Genomic DNA, 21,601 nt, shown 5'->3' with positions numbered 1-21,601 from the left:
TACACTTCATACCCGATAAAAACTTCGTTGCATGAGCCAGCTCTGTGGAATTGCGTTATGTAATACGATCGGACCCAACGCATTGCTCCATGGAAGACACTCCGGACAGGGTATTATCATACAAGGGTTCCTTTAGTAGTTGCTTAGGGAAGGAACTTCCAGAATTTGCGTGCTAGCGTGCTAGAAGAGCAAGTGTTGATGCCTTCCCACGCGGAATGTGGCGCGCAGAAACTCCACGACTTCCGTGCTTCGATCAACAAAGCGCGAGCCGCCTGCAGTGGGCCCAAGAAGCGAGCCCGCGCTGCCTGATTTCCATAAGGCGCAAAGAAAGCACTGTGTGCATGGCCAGGGTTTTCCCAGCGCCCTCCGTGGTTTGAATCACTGGCTTGCAATACTGCAGCCACGTTTTGCTTTTGTCTAGCATTATTATATGTTATGGGTTTACACGAGTAACGCAGCAGTACTTGCCGTCAACGCGTAGGAATTTTATTGCAAAGAATTGTGGGTTAAGTTGAACCAAATTGCCATCAATGCAGATAAAACAAAGATCATAATTTTTTGCAATGAACATACAGAACCTCCAAACAAAAATAAGCGATTGATTTTTCGTCTTGTGTAAAACTGTCTTTAACACGACAAGATAAATTCCAGTAGCACAATGACATTTGCCCTTCTTGTCGGAAAACATAGTGGGCTGTTGCTTCACCAATCAGTTAACACTAAATCTATAGCACAGCGCAACATATCAAATACTTTATCAGAAAAAAAATATTAAAAGCACCATCACAGTTTAAAACTAATAAAATACTGATTTTAAAATAAATAGAAACGATGTACTGCGCTACGACTAGCCGTCAGGTGGCGCACTCGAGCTGCTTGGGTCTGTTCCTTTAGGTTGCCCTTTGTACAAACAACTTTTTAGCAGCAAGTTTGCCTCCCGAAGTTCTTCAATCTTCCTTTCAGTATCCTGCATCCATTTGGCGTACTTTGCGTCCCACTCAACTCTTACCTGCAAAAATACATAAGCAAAAATCAGTAAAAAGCAGTTCCAGTTACCATTGTGGATGTATTCACCAATCCACCAAGCTATAGGTCAGAGTAGAAGGAGTAAACTTTACGTTTCTTCCATTCCAATTTGTATTTACCTAAACTGGTTTATATACTATAGGGAAAGTTGAATGTCATTTCCATCAATCGTTTGACAACAAAGTTAAACCTGTTTGACCATGTCCTCCTCACTCTCCAGCCACTTTGCCTCTTTTTCACTTAGCTCGTTGAAGAGAGATTCCACTTTAGCGCGCAATACCGCGTTTTCAGCCATCAGATCATTCGTAAAAGACTCGCGACCTCTGTGTGTACCCAAAATAAAGTATCGATATTTTTCGTACGGCAAATCCAAAGAACACCAAAAGCTTTACATGATATTTTGGCGTGCTTATAAAACAAACTCAATTCTGTTCGCATGTCACGCTTAATCCTAATACGTATATGGCTGTTCAAAATTTAGTTTTGGCCACATTCATCCCCTCAAAAGCATGGAAGGGCAAAAATGGATAATATTTTCAAAGCGAAAGAATAGTTCATGTAACAATCGCCTTTTACCACGAACATAAACATGACAGACAGGCGCGGTGCTGACGTACTTATTTTCGTGTCTTTTGTGTTCCTCCTGCGTCGCCTTTATTTCCAGTCTCTCGCGCAAGCGTTCCAACTCGTTTCCACGTTCGTCGGACAAAGCTCCTTTCTCTCGCAAACTTCCACGGAGTTTCTCCATCTCGGTCACGTGACTGCGTTTCAGGCTCGCCAACTCGTTCTGCATCTCCTCGCATTTGAACTTCCACTGGTCGCGGTCTTTGATAACCTCGCCTTGGCGCGTTTCAATCTTAGCCAGTTTTGCACGGAGTTCGGTCAATTCCTTTTCGGCCTGCAGTCGCGTCGATTCGGACGAAGCTAATCTGCGTTCTAGATCCTTGTACTTCGACGTTTCTATGCCGACGGGACGCCCCAGGCCAGGCTGGCCAACTTCGAGAACCTCCCGCTCCCGTTTGATGATTGTGTTATTCTTCGCCTTGCGCAAATCATCTAATCTCTAAAACAAACACGGTGCCGAATTGCGTGTATTGATTTGTGAGAGGTGCGTGTATTACAAGTACATCGTCGGCAAAAGGTTGCTCTAACCAACTTCACACTGTATTTGAACGAATTAGAGATTTTCTTGGGTACACGTGCGGCAGGGTTGATGCGAATTACCCAGGATTGAATGAGTTATCGTAACTGAAATTGTTTACGTCCCATCGCTACATCTGAGCGGCTACCCAACAATTACATTGCTCAAGTCCGCCGCCTATTGACAATAACGCATTTTGACAAGCAGATGGTCCATTAGTACTAACTGAACTATTAAGGAAACCTTCCATACGCATTAACTGAAGGCCTAGCTTTAATGGGTCGAACGCTGAGTATATTAACATGGTGTTTGTCTTAACGTAGCCACACCATATAGCTGTGTGCTTGTGGTTTTGAGTGTGTGCTTGTCTTATGCCGGCGTTACAGTTTTGGCTGTTACAACACAGGTACAGCTTTGTTGACATACTGGAACAATGAACCCTGTTATATGTTTCTGGCGTTACACTGCACCCTTGCGTGTGTAACTAATAACACCCGTTTACCTGCTTCAAGCTCTGCACTTCGCCTTCCAGATCTTTTACCCTGGATTTGAGGACAATCGCATTTTCTTCTTTCTTTTTAGCCATTAATCTTTGTTGGCTAGACATAGTTGTAATTTTAAACTATACCATTTTTGTGCGGTTACAAATGTTTCAAGAAACCCTTAAAATAGAATTCAAAGCACTTAAAACAATTTTCATTTCAACACTCGACGTGAAACAACACGAATTTGGTATATACTGCTGCACAGCTAAAACTCATGTCCACTAGTATCTCGCCCTGCTGCTGCTGCTGCTGCTATAGGCACCATCATTATGATGCAACTACTTTCCTACGGTAAGTGTATCCGTAGGACTAAGCACTAAGGCCTTATGGAGAACAAAGCCTCCGTCTCGTTGAAGTGAGCCGCAGCAAGAGCTTTTGTCCCGCAAAAGTTTTAGAAAAACAAAAACACGCGAGCGCCTTTGTCCGGACAATAGACTGCTTGGCTACGGCGTTATTACGTTTCCTTTTGCGTACAAAACGTAACAAAGTTAGTGCATACGTCGTGTTGCTGATTTTACTGGTCGCAATTGTACATTGCTGTCGTTATGGCCCAATAACTCATGTTAAATCATATTCAGCACTCGAGACACACTTATCTTATAAAATAATTCATCAAACTTTATCTAATATTACCAAGAAAATATAAATTTCATGCTTTGACTTGTTTTCATGACATAAACATACGAACTCTCCGATTTGTTGCTATCTGTGCCTGTAAAGAATTTATTTATATTTGTCCACAAAAGTCGCTAGCGAGCTGTTCACCAACAGCGCTTGTTTTGCAAAGTAGCGTTGTTTATTGCATAGCAACCATGCCAAAATACACTAATACGTTCTAGACTTGCCCAAAAAGCTATCCACCTTGTGTCTGTTTTTATAATACTGACGTTTACAAGTAAATAAAATATTTCACCAGACTGATAAGTAATTTTCACATTTAAATTCTCTTTCAAACTATTTTACCAAACTGTGAGTTAAGTAAAGCTTCAACCGATTGTTTTTCTTTCATGGAACACGGCCATGTCTTAGAATTTCACATGTTTTCATTTTGTCGCTTGTTGTGTCTCGTTCTTTATAAAGTGCAACGGTGCGTAACGGAAAACAATCGCGACTTTGTGAGGTAATAATTACTCAACAAGGAAGCGTCTCGAGCAAGAATATCTCAAATTAAGAATACTAGAGCAAACCAAGGGTAGAAATGATTCACTTTCAACTACAGCCACAGCACAAAGGGTATGTGTCAAGTTTAAACCAACACATTTGCTAGACAACTGTGGTACAGGACAACATTTACATTTCTTAAGAGCAAACATGTGTATTTTGGCAACATTCGTGGATAGGTTAACTAGTTTATAGGCCTACAGTTGGGAGCTATAAAATGAGCAACGACTCTCACTGAGTAATAAACTTATGAAGCACCGCTTGGGTGAAACCGTAGGTAGAATTTCGAGTGCGCGGTGTTTTAATTATCAGTAAGTTTTTACAAAATAGCGCACGCGTTTGGCCTACCGAATAAATACAGGCCTCGAGGACACTTGACTTTAAAGTGGGCGAGCGCTGTGCACTCACGGCAATGCCAGATAGATGGACAGTTAAAATAATATATTTTAAATTACTAGGGGCGCCCACTGACTTAAGTTTTATAGCTTGGCATTGGTGGATAGCGTCATATGTTAAAAGGAGTGCTGATATGTCACTTGTACTACCTTGAAACGAGCGTAATCCGACTTGAATGTAAACACTTTTAACAACTGTTTCATGTCACTGAACGGAATAGGACAGTGGGGCTATCAAATTTCCTGGAGCATTTTACGCTGTGATTTCCCATTGTCAGTTTGCTGTAGGCGCGTTAAGTAAAGCGAAGGCACTTGCTGGCAGTCAGATTTATGCGTCGCCAAACAGATGGTTTGTTAGTTTAGCACTTGTGAATCTCAAAGCGACGCTCTGTCGCAATTAAGCAACCGTGTAAGACGCATATATTCAGTGTCTTGCAACTTTTGTCAGCCATTATTCAGGATAGTTTAACGATCTCTATGACGTCATAGGTAAAAACTAGCGACTGCCATTCAAAAAAAACCCGGTCAATGAGTACTGCAGGTATGGCCAGTCAGCCGTACGGCCGACATAGACTGGCCGTGTTGCCAGGTTTGTCTGGATCCAAATCGCCAAGTGCTTTCGGGGATAAGGAATTTGGAACTACCATGGCCACGCTAGATGAGCATACTAGTAACAAGCAGCTGGTACCTCTTTCAGCAGTTCATTCCAAGCAGCGTATTCCTCAAATATGGAACGGAAGCAATTCTCTGGAAGGTTTGAGGTAAATCATTAATTTTCTGTCAAACAAACTAAGACAGTGGTTCTTAACCATGAGCGCCTCTTAGGTGCGCGGGATTTGGGGGTGCGTGGATACTGAATCAGTTTTGTTTATTGTACAAATAGTTCATAACAGCTATATTAGAAGGGAGTGCGGTGAAAAGTTGGTGATTAAAAGGCCGTCAACATTTTGAAACGTTACGAATAACTGAACTGATCACGCATTGCTTGATACAAGTCCTTGCACACAGGTCACGTCAAAGCGACGAAAATCTCATCCAAAATGTCGTTAGTCGCGTTGCGACTTTGGAAGAAGCAAATAAAGCTTTGCTTGAAGAGGTAAGCCAGAAACCTTGTGTTCAAACCATTCTATTAACGAACGTTACGTTAACCATATGGTATTTTCTAATAATACCTATGTACAAGTTTAATCCAGTGTTTTGGTACATATCGACTGTTTTATGATTATATGTATACACGTATTGTAAGCACGTTACAGGCTTATTATGTCGAAACAAAAACATATGCACCCGAGACTTAAACCTGTGCAGAAGGAAAATTTTTCGAAAAACCCTAAGGGGTCCACGATTACTCTGACGTCATCAAAAGGTATCCGCCAGGACGAAAAGATTAAGAAACATAGATATCCACTGTGTTTTATTAAGAAAAATGTTGTCACAATCTTCTCAATTCGTTTGCAGATGTACCGGTTACAAAGCAATGCAAGGGCCGCGGATTTCGGTAAAAAAGAGGCGGTTAAAGAAGAAAAAAAAGTTCAGCGAGATTTGATGGAGACGATGCGATCGAGTAACGACCTTATCAGTCAGTTAACATCTCGACTTCGAAGAGCAGAAGAAAAACTTCATCGCGAAAAAGAGAACGTCCAAAATCTGACAAACCATTCCAAGAAGTTGGAACAGGTATTTTTCTTTACCTGACATAAACTTTTATTGCATAGACGTGTAATTGCAGACATTATATGTAGAAACATATATGTATGCTGTCATTTAGTTGTGGACAGATCTGAGACGAAAAACAATAAGAAATGGCGTAATAACTTTATTTTTGAAAGGTTTTGTTGAACGTGCAAAAAGAAAACGACTCAACCCGGGACACGCAGATGACGCAAGTTAGCGAATTGCGTCATCGAATCGATGACGTCACACGAAAGTGGGAACGGAGCGACAGAACTTCCGAAAACATAGTCGATGAGTTTCACCAACTAAAAAGCAGGGTGGAAATGCAGGTATGTGCTGAAAGAACAGCTTGTGCTTTGCATTTTTATATTTTTTTTCACGAGGTAATAAATTGTACATAGCGGTAGACAGCATATTTTTTCAGTAAAATTTCTCTTTGCTAAATATTTAAAAAAAAAATTGTTTCCATGTGCGTTTGTACATGACTAGTACGGAGACAGCGTCTAACTAGCATAAAACCTGTTAAAAATTAACATTATATTGGATTAGAGCGTTCACATTTTAAATCTGTTGGTTTTGTGCAGGGCATGGAATTTTCTCATCTGCACACGGAAATCAAACAACGCTCCAAGCGCATCGAGGACGAAATGAAGCAAGCTGTTCAGCAAGCCAGGTTACAGAAAGACACAAATAACCTCACAGAACAGGGCAACCTCCAACTAAGGTTAAATACATTCTAATTTTTTTTTTACCTTGTTGTCGCATTGCACTTTACTTCTCACACACATGTTGTCGGGCTCAAATCAGGTCAAAAACTACAGTAGTTTGAGAACAAGGTCAAGTAACAGTGGGAAAGTGGCAAATTTATGCAACTTTACAATCCCCTTTGCAGACACTTACTGGAATCACGGCTGGCTGAAACGAGAGACTCGCTTGTAGAAATTCGCAACCGCATCGCACAAAGCGAGACAGATGGAAGATCCCAAGTCCAACAGGCAAGGTTTTTTCATTTGTTGTACGCCACTAGTTACATGTATCCCCACAAATTGGTTAGGTTGTGTTGCCAGAACCACCACCAACGTTAGGTACTTTCCGAGTAATGATGTCAACACTTTGTCGAAGTTTTGTGTATTCGTTTGCCGGTCCTTCGCCTGTATTTGCTTCATACAATCGCGACGCATATACATCCATAACAATCGTACGATATGTTTGACGATCTAGAGGTGTTGTCAAATTACGATACAAATGTATAGCGACAGTGTGGTCACCAGTGATATTAAATCAACCAACATTTTTTATCGCTCAGCTCGCGTTGAAGTTGTCCGAACAGCAATCCGCCATCAACGACCTCACTCACCGACGCCAGGAAGAGATGCAGAGCCTGGAGAAATCGCGACAAGAACACGATCATAGTGAGGCCGGGGAACGCCTGAAGCTGCAGAACAAGATTCAGGCAAGTGCTCTAAGATATGACAATATTAGGCAGGCAAATTAATTGGAAAAATATTGCTTTAGTTTTCAAGTCAGACGGGGATGCCGAGTTTGGCGCTTAACTATTAATGCCTTGAATGTACTTGGGTACTTGAAGTCAGTTAGGTATACTTGTGCCACCATATTAAGAAACGAATATGGAAAAAAACATTTGCAAACATATTTATTGATTATTATATCATATTTATTCCACTTTTTCCACCGGAATAATACAAAAATAAAGGCCAGCGGCGTATTTTTATAAAAACTGGCAATACCAGGGTTACAACTAACGGTGTTTGTGCTATGCTTGTTTAGGTCCACGGTGTGCAATGTCTATTTTGCTGAAAACATTGCTCCAAGGCGTTTACTGTTTCATGTGACTTTTGCAGGCGGCGGTTGAAGAGATGAGCGACAAACTGTTGAAGAAAGAAGTCCGACTTCGTGAGGAGGCGGTAAAGAAGTTCATTGATGTCGAGAAGTTGTTGCAAAGAGAGGAATCGGCACGGATCGAGTTTGAGAAACAGATTCGCGACGAAACGGAAAGCAGGTTGGTCTTCACAAACACAATTGAACCACAGATTGAAACCTTTTTAAACACTATTGTACTTCTTGTGTCTTACATCGGCGCCAGTGCAAATAAAAAGTTTAATATCGTTACCAAAGGTTTCTAATAAACGTTGAGAAAATGTGCCAACGAACAGTAAAAACCGGCATGCGCACTTATAAAACCGCAAGGAAAGGCTGCCCGACAATGGGTGCACTTTCGCACCAGTGTGCCTTGACCACAATGTATTCCTGTCTAACCGCTGATCTCCTGTAGCTCAGTTGGTGGAGGGTTTGGCGTGGTTAGCCCAGGGTCATGAGTTCAAACCTCACTCAGAGCTTGATTTTTTTAGATCTTGCTCCGACTTGTAAGGAAAAAGTGGCCGATCCAGCTAGGCTGCAATGCCTGGGCTGCGAAGCCAGTAAACCAATAGTAAACATTTTATTGGGTTTTGGAGATTTACTTAACAAGTTTTGTTTGATCAGGTGGAACATGCAGCAAAAGATTTACATGGAGGAGATGCAAGCCATGAAGGAGATGCGGAGGACGGAGAGATCCAAGCAGACCGCCACCCAGCGGCGAGCAGAGGAGGATTTCCACAACCTCCAACGCAAGTTGGCGCACGAGAGGTAAAATTTTAGTACTTAAAAGTTTAAGCGAACTTTTACTTTGGCTAACGACATGCCTGGCCAACTGTTTGAAACCTGATATATAGTTTAGTTTTGGCACAAAAGTACCTTTTTATCGCACTAAAACTTCAAAAATGTTCCTTGTTTTAAACACTGCAAAACGTACCAAAACATTTATAGAAAGTTCTTTAGACTGGTTTCTTAACTTTTGCAGAATCTAGCCCGCTGGTGGCATTGTATTTTATCAGCGACACCAATTTTCTATTTTGATAGTAAGTCAATGTTATGAAAATAACAGAAGTTTCAAATTGCAGTCAGCTGATTTATTAGCAATCTTGAAACATCGATTTCGCCTGCCCGGGCATCCTCAGTTATTTAGCTTTTTATTCACAATGAATTCGTACCCTGAAGTTACATCCTGTACTTACATTTATTACAAAAAATGTTGTCTATAGAAAAGCTCTAGAGAAGGTTCTGTTGGCCGAGATCACGAAGCGGGAGGAACAATCTTCTCGCGTTCTCTCACAGCTAGAGGGCGTACAAGATCAACTGCGCGTCGCCATATCAAGTCTGCAACAAGCCATCGGAGGAATGCAACTCCAAGCCGGCAAAGATAAACAGAAGATGCTTTCCGATGTAAGTTCACCACTCCAGGGATTTGTTTAAGTTCAAATCAAATAAAACCTTACGGCTTGTGCATTTATATGTGGGTGCAAAAAATGAGTTAAATACTTTAAATAGAAAAGCTTGGCTAATTTTAGTGGTAACTGTTCTAATCTCCGTAATTTACGTAAAAGGGAGACTCCATAGCGGCGACAAATATACTTGGGTGCAGAAAGCTTGGAGTTAAATACTTTAAACAGAAAACTTGGGTTTCCTGTTTGATGTGCATTTATAGTTTTGCAAATTTTGGATCTAATTTAGGAGCAATGGATTGATTTGTTTTTACTTGTTTCTGTGGAAGAATGTATTGCGCAATCACCGCAAAAATAATTTTCATCTCATAAAACATGCACGCAAAGGCGTTCCGCGGCAGCTTTTTGGGTTGGCAAAATATGGTTCAAAGAAATCTTCCTTTTTTAATTCGATTTATCGCAGGCGAAACAGCGGTTTAGCGAAGCAGAAACAAAGTTCTCGCGGGCGGTGGCGGATATGGATGTGAGACTTGGAGCTTTGACTGTTCGACTCACACAACAGGTTCGTTCCAGAAACTTAATAAAGCCATGGTACTGTGAAAATAGGCTACACAAAACCGACTTCCCCTGTTCTCGTTTGCGCATCGATTGTATATTTTCACATTGTTTATAAATTTTATTTACTTTTTACGCCAGACAAAATCGTGTTGACGAATTAGGAATCAAACGTACTATAACTTATGCTTTCCATTGTTTAAGCTATTTTGCATCGTGATGTGAGTGAAATAAACATCTGCATTTCTGTAGGAAGAAACAGTGGATTCAAAGATCACTGAGTTCCAGTCCAGTGTCCGCGACCAACATAACGAGTTTGTTCACAGCGCCGCCGAGTGGCGTGAAACCATGAATAAAGACGTGTCAATCATACAGGACGCACTGAAAGGTAAATCTACAAAGTGGACCCCTCCTATACCCTTTTCAAAACCCCTAACTATTGAAAAAAACATCCACCATCTGAGTTATTTACAGATCGCTTTGCTAATTTTAACACATAAGCATATCGATACGGTGCGCGATCATCAGCCTGCCGGAGGGGCATTTGGTTTAAATTGATCCATTTTTTTCATTCTGTAATCACTCCTAACTATTGAACATTAAGTTTTTACTTGTATATTTCAACAGCAACTACTATCACGTTTAAGAGTTAACTTGCCATGTTAATCTTATAACGCAATTTATAGGTATGTTAGTAAACAACTACCACAGATGTGACCACTTCTATTCTCCTTGCAGAACTCCCACAAGAGTTGCGCGAGACGCAGGAGCGACTCGATCTTCTTAAAAACGATTACGAGACGCGGAATACGCTCGACAGTGAGACGAGACTGAAGGAGGGCGACGCTGTGAAGAGTCAGATGCAGAAGATGGTGCAGAGGATCGACGCGAACGACGTGGCGACGATCGAAGAGAGAAACAGAACGGAGAAAGTCCACCGGGAACTTATCGCTTCGCAGGGGAAGTTGGCGCAGGTCGGTGGAATTTTGTGAGATATTTTACTGTTTATTATTTCAAACATATCGTTAAAGTGAATTTATTTACTCCAAATCTACATCAAAGTTTTATTACATATGCGATAATACGGTATTACTGAGTATGTTTTTTCTGTAATAAACGAGATATCACTCATTTCTGTTACTTCGAGTCAAACATGGAGACATTTTAACTGGTCAAGATGACCTTCGTGACAATGCTATCTAGGAATTTTATATTGATGGACCTGTGTTAAGAATTTTTAGAAGAATTTTAAATTTGCATCTACCCAGTTACATGTGCGATACCTCAATCCTTGTAAAAAATGAACTTAATTTTTGTAGGTTGAACGTTTCCTTAACGACGCCCGATCAACGTTAACCATTCGACTCAACTCTGAGACCAAAATGCGACTGGAGGAGACAAGCTCGATCAAGCGCGACCTTGCGCGGCTAAAAGTTGACATCGAGCCGTTGCTGTGGCAACAGAACACGCGGACTCGGCAGTTTGTCAAGAAACCCTCGTCAGTCTTAAACGAATGGGGAATTTACCAATGCGCAAGGTACCACGTTTTGACACGACTGCTTATTCAATTAAACAGCGCTAAATAATGAAAAACAAAATTGGTTGAAAAAATTGGAAAAAATCTAGTGTGCCTGCTAGTGTAAAAGCCAGCACAGTGTCACTGCAACAGCTGCACTGATGAGACCTCACAGGTCGAAACAGTGCGTGTACACACCCTGTCTGCAGCTTACCAAGATTATTATGGCTTTTTTTGCACAAAAATTGGTTGATTTTTTATGCATTTAAGGCCTATAGTTAACGCACAATTTTCGACAAAGCAGTGACACCAAAACTTCCACTCGTCTACCATAAACATAAGCCAACATAAATGGTGGGTTCGCACACCTTATCACGATGTTGGTTCTGCCCACCTGAGACTTTATATCCTAAGATCTGGCAGTCATGCCGAGTTGTCCACGACAGAAACAATTCATGTCGTGTTTAGTTTTAAATAAAATCCAAACAATGGTTTTTCACAGGTGGTTCGACATCAAGATGCGATGGTTGCGACTTCTCGACAGACGAAGGTCGAGGGAAGCTAAAACTAAAACGCCAGAACGAAGTTTCGTATCACAGGCAACCCCCAAAAGTCAGTCGCCATTGTCTTTGTCAGCCAGAGGACCGGGGACACCAGAATCGCCGCAGGTCGTGGACTTGGAAAGACGATCTGCGCTCAGTGAACGTCAAAGGGAATCGGTGACCGAAAGTAGACGCGGATACGGCGGAATGGCGGTAGGTCTTTTGAGCTGATTAGGTGGAGTTGTGATAGCTTTGAATACACCTGCTTAAACGTGATGCAGATGTCGGCGTAGTTATTGCAATAATGTACTATATGACGGCTCTTGTGAGAAAGCGATTGCAGCGATTGCTTTTACTTGTCGGCTAAGTGTAGTTGCCTCACTTACCGCACTTTTTAATTAAATTAATCATGTTTCCACATTGTCTACACTCATGTACGATTGATGTGTGCCAACATTGCATGTCGTTGTATATACAAGCCCACAAAATAAACAAGTTTGAATTTCTCTGTGTAGGACAGTGAAGAAGACAATGAAGACGAGCGTGTTCTCGACAGTCCGGATGCTCCCTCTGACGTGGAAGAGCTCTCGGAGGAGGACGAGCGTCCCGTAGAGAGCAACACCCAACCTCAACCCGCCTGGTACAACCAGCAACATCCGGGAGTTGATGAAGATGGTAGTGATGCTGGTGTGGGAGCAGACGATGATAGTATCCATGGCAACAACGCAGTGGAAACTCCGCAGAGCGGGAGACAACGTGAGAACAGCCAGCGCAGCCAAGGTCGTTTATTTTTTGTGTTGTTTTTATTCACGTCTCTCCAAGTACATCCTGACAATACTCACTTTCATTTGTTATGTTGCTGTCGGTACACGTGGTTATACGTATAAAGGTAAAATATATAGAGATAGGGTAATGGCTGGTTAACCATATTGCCGCCAAAGACTTGGAACCAGTGCTGAAGAAGGAACTTAGATTTATTAACTTCTTACCTAGTATACGAAAACACAATGGTTTAATTTTTACTTTCAACTCTGTTTGGTACAAGAATATTACCTGCATCTTGTATACAAAAAAACAACTTTACATGAACGTATTCTACCACAGGTGGAACTCCCCAACAAACGCCAAGGGAAAGTGCCGGGACCAGGCGATCACCGCCAGGCGGAGAAAAGAAATCACCCACTCCCAGCACTCGCACGCCACCAGGCGGCAGTCAGGGAAGTGGAAAAGACGCCTCTGGTCAGCGCAAAAGAGGAGCGTTCGGATCCACTTCCGGTGCTGGCACTGCTTACGACATGGAAGGAAGGAAGAACTAGTGTTGTGTAAAAAGTCACAGCTTGGTTGACGGTGTCCGACTCGCTTTGTTAATTGTCGCAATGCGTTTCAAACGATCGCGTGATTTTTTTTACCGCTTTCACATTTTGTATGTTTTGTATTTTTTACACATGAACAAATATATTTTTCACTCTCTACACTTTCAAGTGCGTTCCGCTTTGAAATGAAAATATGTCATACACGCGAATGGCGACGAGCCGCACAAGTGCCTGTTGTAGTCTCCGGTCCCGATCTTGGCGTATTTCTGACGCTCTGTGGCTTTATACCGACGCTATGTCCTTACAAATTTCAAACAACACTCAAAAGCGGCCTTGCTTCGAATCGGAACACGCTTTGTTTAAATCTAAAACACAGGCGTTAAAATCGGACCATTACAAAGTATCGTAGCAGTCTTGGCACCACGCAGGCCCTTCAGAAGTTAAGGGGCGTCCTGGAGTGTCATCGTCGAGGGCGACGACCGAAACGCGGGGGACCCTAAAAGCAGTGCCCGGACTCAATTGGTCGTTGTTGGGGAAATCGGCCGTGATTTGCCGTTGTTTGCGACGTTTACAACACACTCTGTGTGGCAAAGTGGCTTTGTGCGCTCTACACTGTACACAGTTGTGCTGTAGCTGCATGCCCATACTTTATAACAGCTTAAAAGTTAAACATGCTGTATAAGCAGGTAGAAAAAGTTGCCCTGTTTGCATCTCACTAGAGAAAATAGTAGTCAAAACGTGTTAACGATACAATATTTTTTAAAAGAGGCCAAGGTTATAGAATGAGGGTAGTTCTGTCTATAGTTTTGATGCTGGCGGTGGCCGGGGTTGGGTCTCGCGCTTGTCCGATGGGATGTAAATGTATGGAAGAAGGCGAAGAAATGAAATGTCATCTTCCTTGGGCCAGAGAGATTCCAACTCGTTTCTTCTCAAAATTCGTCGGGCTGAAAAAACTCGACCTGTCTGGTAAACAATTGGAATAAAATAATACTTAGAATATTGAGACGTTTCCAACCAACTAATTTCAAATATAGATAACAACATCCTTAACATTCAACCCAGTTCCTTGTCATCGCTTCCCAACTTGGAGGAGTTGATTTTGTCCGGAAACAAAATCTATTTTCTTGAGAACGATGCCTTTAAGGTGAAACCAACGCTCAAACTTCACTTAATTAAAATTATTCCATGAATTCAAATTGTGTTTTATTTCACAACGTGGAATGTTTCAGGGTTCACCAAAGCTGCGAAAAATATGTTTGGAGGACAACAATATTCACTTCATAGAGGATGAAGTGTTCGAAGACTTGGAACAGCTGGAGGAACTCACTTTATCAAAAAACAAGATCTCGGAACTTCCGGATTTTTCAAATAATAAAAACCTCCGAAGTCTCTGCTTGACATCGAACCAAATCGACGAAATAGAAGATGACGCTTTAAAAAGTAAGCTTTAAAGTTTTAGACTTGTTTTTGATATTTTTCGGCAATACCCGCATTCAGTCACTTTACACAGTTGATAAATTTGTAGATTTCCAGTAGGCTATAGAAAAAATAATATTTCGTTTGACAACAAGCGATTTTTTAAAATAATTGTCGCAAGTTCAAACGAATGTCTCACAAAATAATGGAATTATTCATGTAAAAAATGCGATTTTGTTTCAGATAATATTCGTTAGCTGCGTTATACGTTTTAAATCCGGATCAAACTATAAATTTCAAAACTTGAGTTTAAGTTTTCAGGGACTCTAAGTATCTGTTTGACAAAATAGTGTTGTCTCACTCCGGCGGTTGAAATATCACCGGTTGTTGACAAATCAATGTAGTTGACTGATTGTGATTCACATCAGAAAATCATTACTATACCTCTTCAGACAATCAACAACTGGAAAAGCTGAGTTTGAAACGCAACAAGCTCTCAGAGTTACCTCGTGACGCGTTTGCTGCCAACGTGAGTTCGTTCACGTCTGTCAACTTGGTCGGGAACTCTCTACGCGATCTCCCCGAAGTGATCAGGGAAATGGAGAATCTGGAGAGTCTCAGTTTATGCTTCAACCCGATCAAGGTTGAAAAACTGTTTGTCATTTAATTTATTTTTTCTTTAATTTTGAAAGTTTTTGTTCTGAAAATTGGAGTTCGTTATACGAGAACGTATTTAGTGACAATGTTGCATCTAAAAAGAGCAGCGTTTATAGAAGCGTTTGGTTGTTTTCTCGAAAAAAAAAATTAGTGAAATTTACGATAGTTAAAAGCTTTTTTACTCGCTATATACAATGATTAATATTGTTGGTTAAAATAAGTGAGCAAATATGTTCCAGATTTTCAAGTCCGGAGATTTTGCAAATCTGGTCAACTTGAGGAATTTATTCATGACCAGCGTCGGTTTGACCGAAATTCAAGATGGCGTTTTCCCCCAAAGTCTTGAGCGACTGTGGATTGGACACAACAAAATCACAGGAGAAAAATTAGAAAAAATGCAGTTTCCCAAATTGGTGGAACTCGACTTGAGTCACAATGAAATAGACAGCCTTCCTAAAGGTAAGTGAACAACAACATATTTGGTCCCGGCAAAGTGCTTCAAGTAGCACGATTTTGTATCAGAGAGTAAGAACGGTTCATGCAAACCAAACTTCTTTAGTTGTGTGTGTTGTCAATTTTTTTCTGTAAGAACATACAGTAGGCGAAGAATGTCACATGTCTTTCAACATTAACCTTCTTTTTTTGATTACAATGAATAGTACGCTGTGCAGATAGTGGTAAATAGTGGATAGATATCCATCAAACCTGCAATAAAATGGTAGCCTGCTTATAATGCAGACCCATGCCGAGTAAAATACTACAACCAGTACGAAGTCTTGGTTATGTATTTTTTTCTAAACACGTCAAACACATTTTAACGATTTGCAGAGTCATTTGAGGGCGTACCAAACCTCATTAAACTGGATTTAAGTGACTCGCAGATATCCAGCAACGAGGAAAAGGCATTTTCTCCACTGACAAAACTCGAGTGCCTGGACTTGTCTGAAAACAGGTAAAGTAACAAAAAAAGTAAAAATTATGATAATAATAATGCAAAAAAATATAGCAAAACTAAAAGTAATTTAAAGAAAAACGTTTGCATGTAAAATGTGAACGTTGTTGTATGCAAAAGTTTTGGATCCAAATAATTTATGATCTCAAATCGCTCGTACATACATTCTACAGGTTGGGATATATTCCTAGCTTTCCACACAACCAAGATCTCAAGAAACTGAACCTCAATGAAAATCAAATTCCTAGTAGCGCGAGTCTTCTGGCAAGGTAAGACTGCATTCTACTTTATCTACGCATGACGATGTGTTTATTATTTATTTGGAACATTTTATTATGAGCAACGGTGAAAGAAAATTAAATTATCTTATCAGTGGTGAGTCGATGAAACCATGCACCTGGCACTGGGTACATTTTAGCTCCAACTGACAGCAAATGAGATTTTTTACCTCAAATGATAACTCCATTTTTTTCCACAGCTCGTTGCCTAATCTCATCGAGCTGAGGCTTTCAAACAACGACCTGGGAAAGTTTAAGCCAGCAATCTTTCCGGCGTCGTTGGAGTTGTTGGACTTATCACACAACCACTTATCAGGGATTACCGAATTCTCTGATGGAAAACTTCAAGTATTGAAGACGTTGAACGTTTCGCACAACAACATCGAAAATCTGGACACCGAAGACTTTTCTGGTACTTTTACTTTATTACAGACAGCACAGTGTTCTCAACCTCTCACAGCTTGCAATTCTCTATTTCTCTTGTTTAATGATAATTTTGTTGGCGGGGACCAACAACAAGTATTGCTACAAATGTTAACCACTGTGAGATTTTTTATGTAACTTGCTCTTACTGTCAGCAACTTTATTCACCCCGGATGGGATATAATATTTTAGCACACTTCACGGCCCTCCTGGAAAACTTCACGAACCAACGTGGGAGATGTTGGTTAATTACATCAATAGTTATTATCTTAAAACTAAAACTCAGTCTTCATTTATTTCCAAAGTAAACTCAATTTAAAAGTTATAGAGATAAACTCATCAGAAATACAGATGAACTTATGATAATTCATTATTGCGAATTTGACGGTGAGAAACCTGTTGTAGGTTTTCCGTTACTGGAAACACTTAACCTGCGTTCCAACAACATAACATCGTTACCCCAGTTTGCAAACGCAACCTACCTAAAAGAATTACTTCTCTGTCACAACGAGATAGGAGAGCTCCATCCCGGAAACATGTCGAGGTAACACACAACATTACCCCGTTATCATGTACTTGTAACATGCCATCATGCCTCTTTTGGTATAGCCACTGTAAGAAAGGAACGTAAAACCATCTAGCTGCAAAAACAAAGTTTGTTGTATGCTAATTTTTCTAATAGTGTTTTTGTTGCATTGGAATATACCAAGATGAAAAACTGATCGGGATTCTTTCTCAGGATAACTTGGGTTCGAATCCCGGGGCTTCATTTCACACAATGCTATTTCCAGTTTTCAGCAACTGGAAGTGATAACTGCAGACGGAAATAACATCAAGGAAATAACGGACGAAACTTTTCACCACAATACCCAACTGAGGAGGATCTCACTCAACAAGAACGAGATCGAAAAGATTTCTACAGACGCATTTGTTGAGCAGGAAAGCTTGGAAGAGTTGTGGTTATTGTTCAACGAATTAAAGGTAGACGTCACCATTATTTACATCACGTTTCTGACTTTGTTATAGTAGTCGACATGTTTTAAAATATTGCATGATCTTTATGAAATAGGTAATTTAAATATAACATTTATGTGTAAAAAAACAAACATTGTTTTCAGGCTCCACCCAACATCAAGTCAAACAAACAGTTGCGAGTAATTGGTTTGTGCAACAACCCCATCGGTAACCTGGCGAAACGAGCTCTTGTGGGGCCAGATGGGATTGAAGTGGTTTTATTGCGCAGTATGGGTTTGACTGAGTTGTCAGCTGACGTATTCGGACCCACGCATTCAATCAAAGTGCTGAATTTGGCGCTGGAAAATTCCCTTACATCCATTCCGTCGGCGGTGAGTGAATCAGTCATTTAATTTGACTTCGAGCACTTTAGGCTTGTTTAACGTGGTACGTGTGTTTGGCACGTAAAGGCTTGGAGAGTACGTACAGGGAGTTGTTAATGTGAATCATATTCGATACAAGATGATTGTTTGAGTTTATTTTCTACTCAACAAAAAACACGATGTCACTTTGCAGTCTAGCAGTTTTCATTAAGTTGATTCTGCATTATCTATATGCCAGCAATGAAAACTACTTATTAACTGATAACCAACCCATAACAACAAAAGCTGCGAAAACTGTAATTTGCCTCCAAATCATCACAAATAAATGCTAACACTTCCAGTTCACGTACTATTATACTATCCAACAAATCGAAAAGGTTTATCACAGGTACGCAATATGCCCGAGCTACGGGTTTTGAAGTTAAATGGAAACCCGATTAAAGACGTGAGTGCTGCCGAACTGGTCGGCCTCAATAATCTGAGGGAAATCCGTTTTAACGACATGAAACTGGAAGATTTTGACGTCACATCATTATTTCCGCGACTACCTGCTCTGCGGTAAAAATGTTTTACATGAATTTGTAGAATGGTGTGATCGTTTTGCTGCTGATCTTAAAATTTGGTAACTTCTATGGTGACTAAATGTGTTAATTAGGTTGGTGTGAAAGTGGCTGGTTTGGATGTAGGAAATATTTTAAATCTGCCTTTACCTTCTTTGATATGGTTTTATAAGATGGCATTAGTTTGGCATTGTGATCATTTTTATTAGCTCTAAAAACTTTTGTCACAGATCAAGACCAACCTACCTCGGTAACTGTAGCAATCACTAATGGTGAAGTTGTTTAGAGCTATTGGTAATAACGTAAAAATGTCACAAATGCCCCGAAATTAGTTAACCATTTAACACAGTAGCTTTACATTATTGAAGTTTACCCAACGTCAACAAGCGACCTGTTCTCTTCCGCAGAACACTTTACTTGGCGGAAAATCCATGGCGTTGCGACTGCGACACCAAGTGGTATACGCTTGGGATAGATGGCGCTAGAGCGCGCGTCGAAACTGAAGATAGAGACGAAGTTATTTGCGAAAGTCCGAAGAGACTTAAAGGAAAGCGATTCGATTTTCTGCGACTCGGAGATTTTCAGTAAGTTTGCGTATCTCCGTCCAAAGGCTTTCCAAAAATCAAAACTATGGGGGTTTGTGAACAACATAACCATTTTGAAGGGAATCTTTGAACAAAATTTATGACAAATGAAAACATAAACTCTATTTTATGTACTTTTTGAATGGATAAAGTTTACGACGCATTTTCAACCAAAATGTGTTTAGTCCATTTTCTCTCTTAGCTGAAACAAAAATATTTACCTGAAAACTTTCCACTTTTATATTTTCAAAATTCCATGTTAGGCATTGCGCACCTGGAACAATCGGCAAGGTAAAGTCATCAAGCGCTGTGATAAACCTTCCATACATTGGAGCTTTCGCTAAAGATTACGAAGAAGCTTTTCATTCCGTTACCTATGTCCCTGTGGGAGGCGGGTCACTCAAAAAGCAGACGGCCGGAAAACGATCCACGTAAGACCGGTGTTTTGTGTTTTGAGTAATTTGATGTTGTGTGTAAAATTGTTGGTGTTAAGATGCAGTCTGTTCGACCAGACCTTATTCACATCGAAAACCTGTTTGGAAACCATGTCATGATGCCATTTTTCCTCCCATACATGTTTATCATTGGTTTTATTTGAAAAATGAATCTTGTCAGTTTACTTAGATCTTTTTCTTTAATTTTTTGATCAAAATCATTTTTTATTTGCATAAATTTTATTCCCTTGATTTTTGGTGTAATTGCCTTTGACAATTGAATCGAAATCAAATCATGCGTATTTTGCGCAAACGTAGATGAACAATATACAAAAGAAATGGAATGACATGGGCTCCGATGACAAACAAATTAGAAAGTATTTAAAATTGTCCTTATTTCAGCGAGGCGCAACTGCACGGGTTGACACCTGGGACTGAATATTTCGTCTGTACTTCCATTATGACCGTTAACCTCCACGACAACGCGAGTCACACAAACCAAGAACGTGAAAATTGCTTCATGGTAAGCCTATAACTTTGTTATTAAAACATGTCATAAAAAGATTTTAAAGGACCTATATAGGATTGCATTACATTCATCCTAAATTTTAGTTTCTCTCCGGTGCGATCCGGCATTGATCACCGGACAACACATTCCAACCTCTAAGTTTGAATTTATTCAGATAAAAACAGAAAACCGGCAACCAACCGACGATGATGAAGAGAGAATGGATAGCACGGGTTCAATTGCGGTCAAAAGCAGGCGCGACCTGCTGATTGTATACGCAGTGTTGGGTTCCGCCCTCGGTTTTGTCCTAATTACTTCCATCATCATCTTCTACGTTTGGTGCAGACGGTAAATTATGTTTAATATTTGCGTTCTTTGGGAAAGTTTGAAACATTTAAGCTTTAGGACAGAGGTACAGGATTAGGATAAGACAATTTCATCTGCATCATTCTTTGAGCAATAAATCTGCTAAAAAGCAACTGTATTATAACCTGCCACACCTTATTACTGAAATCTATTTGCACACAAATATTGCAGGGTATTTAAAAGGAATAAACAAAAAATATTTGGGGATCCGATAAAAAGTGCCTGATGTCTACAGTTGCAACTGAAATGTAAGTCACCTCTTTTAAAATTTACTCAATCTTTTTATTTGTCAACAGCTCACGGACAGATCTTCGCGAACAACTGGCCAACGTAAGCGAGATTAGCGACGGTGCAGTTCACGAGCGTTCCAACGGCGAATTCGGGGCCCAATCCACCCCACAAAAGGGCGGAACCAACGGTCGACAGATGGTGATGCACGGGCGCCCGGACGGCGGTCACGTCAACGAAGGTTGTGACGTTTTGAACGAGGGTGGAAAATCGGCGCGCACAAAACTATGAGAAGCATGAAATTGTTTGGATATTTTTGGTATTTCCGTTGTAAGCGTATCTGGCCACCTTAACGAGGTTTTGCATTGAGCGTTGTGGGTGCGTTGCTGTACAGTGTATAAGATATAGCGGAAGAATAGTGTTTTTATTGCCATTGTCTGTTGTTGACTGATGCTGTATTTGCGTTTCTGTCTCGTTTTGTGTGTAGTGTTGCACAACGAATTATCGCTTGTGATATTATTCTCGCATTATTAAAACTAGCCTGTTGTATAAAGTGTTCTTGTTGCTTATATTGCTTGTACTGATACTTTAGACATAAATGTGACACTTCGGAAGGTTTAGAACAAGGTATAACCTATATGATTAACCAATAAAAGAGGTTTCAGACACATTAGCTTTATTGTCAACTGTACAAAACACGCAACAACGG

The 21,601-nt window shown here is 40.5% G+C and overlaps 3 protein-coding genes across 3 annotated transcripts; 2 read left to right on the top strand and 1 right to left on the bottom strand.

Annotated features, from left to right (window-relative positions):
* Positions 1–461: 461 nt before the first annotated feature.
* LOC145898871 (uncharacterized) lies at positions 462–2,851 on the bottom strand. The gene is made up of 4 exons (XM_082987515.1): positions 2,670–2,851; positions 1,644–2,089; positions 1,217–1,349; positions 462–1,009 (listed from the first exon to the last, which is right to left on the bottom strand). The coding sequence occupies exons 1-4, from the start codon at positions 2,772–2,774 to the stop codon at positions 848–850; spliced, it is 846 nt and encodes a 281-aa protein (XP_082843641.1). The 5' UTR covers positions 2,775–2,851; the 3' UTR covers positions 462–847.
* Positions 2,852–4,761: 1,910 nt separating this feature from the next.
* On the top strand, positions 4,762–13,306 carry LOC145898590 (coiled-coil domain-containing protein 154-like). Its single transcript, XM_082987105.1, has 17 exons — positions 4,762–5,029; positions 5,277–5,364; positions 5,727–5,945; positions 6,098–6,271; positions 6,527–6,666; positions 6,835–6,937; positions 7,249–7,395; positions 7,805–7,962; positions 8,445–8,588; positions 9,044–9,224; positions 9,687–9,785; positions 10,031–10,166; positions 10,517–10,752; positions 11,098–11,315; positions 11,797–12,049; positions 12,352–12,616; positions 12,941–13,306. The coding sequence occupies exons 1-17, from the start codon at positions 4,797–4,799 to the stop codon at positions 13,150–13,152; spliced, it is 3,006 nt and encodes a 1,001-aa protein (XP_082843231.1). The 5' UTR covers positions 4,762–4,796; the 3' UTR covers positions 13,153–13,306.
* A 625-nt stretch (positions 13,307–13,931) lies between these two features.
* Positions 13,932–21,183, top strand: LOC145898244 (uncharacterized). The gene is made up of 17 exons (XM_082986671.1): positions 13,932–14,115; positions 14,184–14,293; positions 14,379–14,589; positions 15,018–15,208; positions 15,462–15,681; positions 16,051–16,174; positions 16,348–16,443; positions 16,653–16,864; positions 17,281–17,419; positions 17,667–17,856; positions 17,994–18,221; positions 18,601–18,770; positions 19,180–19,356; positions 19,620–19,787; positions 20,193–20,313; positions 20,474–20,646; positions 20,961–21,183. Exons 1-17 carry the CDS (start codon positions 13,932–13,934, stop codon positions 21,181–21,183), a joined length of 2,937 nt encoding a protein of 978 aa, XP_082842797.1.
* Positions 21,184–21,601: the final 418 nt, after the last annotated feature.

The sequence above is a fragment of the Ascidia mentula genome, chromosome 4, assembly GCF_947561715.1.
Source record: "Ascidia mentula chromosome 4, kaAscMent1.1, whole genome shotgun sequence".
NCBI lineage: Eukaryota > Metazoa > Chordata > Ascidiacea > Phlebobranchia > Ascidiidae > Ascidia > Ascidia mentula.
This window is presented reverse-complemented; position numbering and strand designations above follow the sequence as displayed.

Coding starts and splice junctions, on each gene's coding strand:
- LOC145898590 (XM_082987105.1), top strand. CDS start 4,797: ATGAGTACTGCAGGTATGGCCAGTCAGCCGTACGGCCGACATAGACTG. Junction 9,225..9,686: donor AACAGAAGATGCTTTCCGAT/GTAAGTTCACCA, acceptor GATTTATCGCAG/GCGAAACAGCGGTTTAGCGA. Junction 10,167..10,516: donor CATACAGGACGCACTGAAAG/GTAAATCTACAA, acceptor TTCTCCTTGCAG/AACTCCCACAAGAGTTGCGC.
- LOC145898871 (XM_082987515.1), bottom strand. CDS start 2,774: ATGTCTAGCCAACAAAGATTAATGGCTAAAAAGAAAGAAGAAAATGCG. Junction 1,350..1,643: donor CACAAAAGACACGAAAATAA/GTACGTCAGCAC, acceptor GGGTACACACAG/AGGTCGCGAGTCTTTTACGA. Junction 1,010..1,216: donor AGGAGGACATGGTCAAACAG/GTTTAACTTTGT, acceptor GTATTTTTGCAG/GTAAGAGTTGAGTGGGACGC.
- LOC145898244 (XM_082986671.1), top strand. CDS start 13,932: ATGAGGGTAGTTCTGTCTATAGTTTTGATGCTGGCGGTGGCCGGGGTT. Junction 15,209..15,461: donor TATGCTTCAACCCGATCAAG/GTTGAAAAACTG, acceptor AATATGTTCCAG/ATTTTCAAGTCCGGAGATTT. Junction 16,865..17,280: donor GGACACCGAAGACTTTTCTG/GTACTTTTACTT, acceptor AACCTGTTGTAG/GTTTTCCGTTACTGGAAACA.